Genomic DNA, 4,529 nt, shown 5'->3' with positions numbered 1-4,529 from the left:
GTATAAAATATCTTCTAGTTGCAAGATGGCGAAATTTATTATTCTTAAAAGGTCGACGAGTCATATTGTCGGTTAATGGTATTCAAACCGAGGGACCAATATTGAACTAGAACCACAGTTGATTCACGAAATATTGTATACTTACTTTTCTATAGAATCAAAAGCAGTGTAGTGCATTATAAAAATATGGAGTTCAAAATTTGATGCAATATGGGACTTGGTTCAAAGAAACTATACTGTGTTTTTATTCATATATATTCACATATGGCAATATCTGATGTCATCTCAAACAATTAACACACGATCCTATGACACATGACACAAGACACACAATAATAACAACTCAACCAAACCAAACACACTAGTGAGAACTATCACACATCGCTCTTGATGGCAGAGCTATAGCCGGTTTGGTCATCATAGAACTTGGACCATAGCATGACACCACCGTACTTTGAAGAGCCCTTGATGAGCGGCAACACATGCGAAGTGAGCTCGCCGGCAGGGACGAACCCCGTGCCCGCCGCGTCCTTGGAAGCCGGAAGCCCCAAGAAGATCTTCCCGGCCGGCACTGACTCCCACTTCTTCCATGCGTTCATGAAGGCCCCCTGTCCCGCACTGAACTGGCATTCCTCGTTGTTGTAGAACTGCACCCACACGTAGTCGAACAGTCCCGTGCTGATCGCACCGCCGTCCCATTCATCCGGGAACGGGCACTGCGGTGCCGCGCTCAGCAATACGGTCTTGCCTCCGTTCTTTCCCAAATTCTTTAGGTCAGTGGCAAGATTGTTCCAGAACTTGGCGCTGCCTTGCTCGATATCAAAGTCAATGCCATCGAGCGCGACGTCGCCGAGGGGACCGGACGAGGATGCACCGGCCAGGTAGTTGTTCCAGAGGTACAAGGCAACTTGCCGTGCGTCGCCTGGAGAAGAGAGGCCATAACTACCATCGCCGCCGCCGATGGAGAGCAGGACTTTAACGCCCTGGCCCTGGCACGCTTTGATGTCCTTGCTCTGGCCTCTGCATCCACCGGAGGAAGGGTCGCAGTGGCTGGCTAGGTTCAGTTGCGGCGTCTGGCCCTTGCCGAATTTTGGGAGAAAAGCGAGGATGACAAACTCATAGTTCCCAGATGCACACGTCTCGGCCAGCGATGCCTCACCGTCGTTCTGGCCCCAGTACACGGCGATGCTGCCGGCGTGGCACGTGGCAAGGAGTGCTAGGAAGAGGATGGTAGTGAGCTGGAAGGGGGTGAGAGAACGGCTCGCCATTGCTCGAATCAATCGGCGCGTGCCTGTGCAAGTAGTCTAGCCTAGTAGAGGAAACGGTGGAGACTAGTGAGGAGACGTGCTCTGTGCTTTGCGTTCTGATGGCTATGGCGCCTGTTTGGATTTTATAGTGTCTTGACGGAGCATCATGGACGCTTTTTTAGTGGCTTTCGTGCCGTCTCACGTCCGCTTCTGCATCTGAATTTAATTACCTATGGTAGTAGAGTGGTTACGGTTAAGTAAAGCTGAGGGTAGAAAAGTTCCGTTTGCGGTGGGTTGTTTCCTTGCTTAATTTACTCGGACAGATTAGTGAAACTGATTGTGTTCAAATCGCAAACGCTGCACCGTACTCAACCCAAACTCCTCTGTTTCCTGTCCCGGCAGAGTGCCGGACAAAACGTATACGCAGCTTGAAGCACCCTCGACTGCCCAAAGGGCAGTACTAGGCGTCGGTGCGCCGGCCCAAATTTAGGCCGGCCACACCCTGTACGTCTGATTAAAACTCTTTTAGCCGTCAGATTTAGGACGCTTTCATCCCCACCATGCCGTTCTCTACTATGCAAATCACGCGAGCACACATAGCGGGTGCGAGCACCATGGACGAGCGACCTGACCCGCCGGATCTCCACCGCTCGCCGCCTCTCTCCGCGGCTCCAATTCGCCGTCCTCCTCATCTCCCGTCGTTTCAGCACCACCCCTTGACAGATGCATCTCTGCCAAACGTCGGATGCAGCAACTCGCGCCGGCGCCGCCCATCATAGCACAACGTTGCCGCCACGGTCGACCTGCACCACTTGATTCCAGCTAAAAAACACATCTCAGCCCAAAAAAGAACTCCGGTGGGTAATTGCAGCAAAACCAAAAATTGGTTCCAGCAAAAAAAACAAAAAGGTTTCCAGCGAATCGACTTGAGCACCTAGCAAACCCAGTAAATTGCTTGAAGCAAGAAAATTCACGATTCCTGCAAAAATTAATACGGTTCCAGCAAAAATGCTCGCCGCCGCCTGATCGTAGCAAATAATCTCAAGCGGCAAGAAACTCGTCGTAGCAAAATCATTTGCCGGTTCCAGCCAAAAAAAGACCCAGTTCCAGCAAAAAATGACCTGGTTCCAGCAAAGAAGATGAATTAAGCTGGGCAAAAGCTGGAACTGGTGATTGGAAAAGTTTTAATCAGCTGAAAAAAAGCTACAACAGTTGAGTTTGAATTGACACTGGAAATCCAAAAAAGCTACAACCGGCTGAATAAAAAGCTACAACCGGTGATTTGGTAAGCTGGAACCGGCGATTTGGAAAAAATATATGCAAAAATCACATATATTTGGACCAAAGCTGGATCTAAAAGTGATTTAAAAAAGATTCAACCGGTTAAGCAGAAAGCTGCTATACCAGCGATTTAAAGAGCTACAACCGCGTGGGCAAATCGAAGATAGAAGAAATCTTCCACCGGTGACATGGGAAGATTTAATTGAAGCCGGGGATCGCCGGAGTTCCGCGGACATGGAACGGTAGCCGACGGCGACTTGCAGCTCACAGCAAAAAGTCTCCACTGCCGCCGCAGGCGCAACATCGCTAGAGAGCCCGCGGTGGATCTCCAGTCCCCTTCGAGTTGCCTGATCTAGCTGCGTGCGGTGGTCATCGATCTGTGGAAAGAGAGAATAGACCGAGGAAAGATCTCGAGCTCGGTAGTTCACGCATGCCTGGCAGCCCCCCGGCCCCCGCGTCGCTCCGCTTGGGGCGACTCGGGCGGCGCCGAACCCTAGCCGCCGAACCTCCCCTCCCGCCTCCCCCCTTCCCCCTCGCCGCCGCCCGAGGGGATCTCCGGCGCCGCCCGTGAGGTCGTCAAGGACGGCGGCGGCGAGGATTTGCTGCTCCCGACCGGAGGGCTCCGGACACCGAGGCGGCGGCCTCGGGTGGCGAGGCGGCGCTGTCTCCCTGCAAGCGGTGCCGCAGGTGGTGACCCTCCGTTTCCTTGGCCGCGAGGGTGGCGAGGGACGGCGGGAGTTGTCGCCGGTCGTGGCGGGTGCGGCGCTCCCCTTGCCCGCGACTGGATCTGAAGGCGGCCCCTTCCCCCACGCAGCACTCTGCCCCGCCGGATCTGGTCGTCGGTAGCCTCTGGCCGCCGGATCCGGCGTTGGGCTGCCCGGAGATGCGGTTCGAATCGGGAGAAATCCTTGGCTGGGGTGCTCTAGCCACGACGGCGGCGACACCGGCCGGTGCCGCTCCCCTCCTTGGAGGCGCCGTCGAGTTTCGTGCCCTCTCCCTCCCGCTCCATGCCCGGGAGAAATCCCATGTCTTGCCGAGACAGGTCGACAACGGTGCAACGTGCGCCGCCTCCTTCTTGAAGGTGCCGGCTTGGGCAAGGTGGGAGTGTGCTGTGGTGCTGGGCGGTGGTGGCTGGGTGGCTGCGTCTTCGGCGAGGGATTTGGAGCATGATGCTTGGTATCTGATCCAGTTATGGAGGCTCCATTTCTTCTTGTTGTTTGTTTGTTCAGTGACAGCTCCATTGTGCAGCTTTTCCTCTTCGTGCTTGTAGCAGTGGGCTGCGGTGTGGACTCTTCTGGTTCCCTTCGTGCAGCGGCGTGTCGAGCTGAGTATCTCCTTGGTGCACAGAATCATGCCCTTTCCTTGCTCTAGGGAGGGCAATTCCATCTTCCGGCGGTCCGGCGCCTTTCGAGCCAAGGCGAGGGGCAGGGGTCCCCTCCGGATTTGGAGAGGAGCGGCTTGGTTTTCGATGTGCACCTTCCAGGGTAGATGAGGGCTCGGTCCATCGACGTTGGGCAATGGCTGCCCGAAGCTCCCCTTTGTTTGTCCTACTGTCTATAGTCCACTTGGAGGACTCCGTTGACTACATGCTAGTGCTTCTCTGTTTACTTCTATAGGGCATGTAGTCTTTGGTGCTTGTAACCTGCTTCGGCATCACCGTGTACCTGCAGTTTATTTTCCTTTCTGTTTTCCGTTGGTTGTATTGGTGGCCTTGTGTAATCTCTGGCCGGTTGATGGCTTTGTTAATTTAAAGTCGGGCTCTCCTTGAGCCTTCATTCTAAAAAAAATAGACCGAGGAGAAAACAGCGCAGCTGCGCAGGGCGAGAAAAATGAATGGAAGCAAAGCATCCACGAATGGATAAGGCGAGGTGCTGGCGGTTGGTGGGCATCGTCAGCCACGCGTCCCACCACGCGAGGGAGGCCGCGTATATGGCTAGCCATACGATAAAAGGAGATCGCATGGGTCGTGTGCGGCCGGCGTAGCGTTCAGCAGGCACGCCG

The 4,529-nt window shown here is 54.4% G+C and overlaps 1 protein-coding gene across 1 annotated transcript; it reads right to left on the bottom strand.

Moving 5' to 3' along the window:
- Nucleotides 1-374: 374 nt before the first annotated feature.
- Nucleotides 375-1,341, bottom strand: LOC123058812 (acidic endochitinase-like). Its single transcript, XM_044481487.1, has one exon. It carries the CDS (start codon nt 1,266-1,268, stop codon nt 375-377), a length of 894 nt encoding a protein of 297 aa, XP_044337422.1. The 5' UTR covers nt 1,269-1,341.
- Between the last annotated feature and the right edge of the window lie 3,188 nt (nt 1,342-4,529).

The sequence above is a fragment of the Triticum aestivum genome, chromosome 3A (genome assembly GCF_018294505.1).
Source record: "Triticum aestivum cultivar Chinese Spring chromosome 3A, IWGSC CS RefSeq v2.1, whole genome shotgun sequence".
Taxonomy (NCBI): Eukaryota; Viridiplantae; Streptophyta; class Magnoliopsida; order Poales; family Poaceae; genus Triticum; species Triticum aestivum.
Note: the sequence above shows the minus strand (reverse complement) of the source record. Positions and strands in the feature narration are given on the sequence as shown.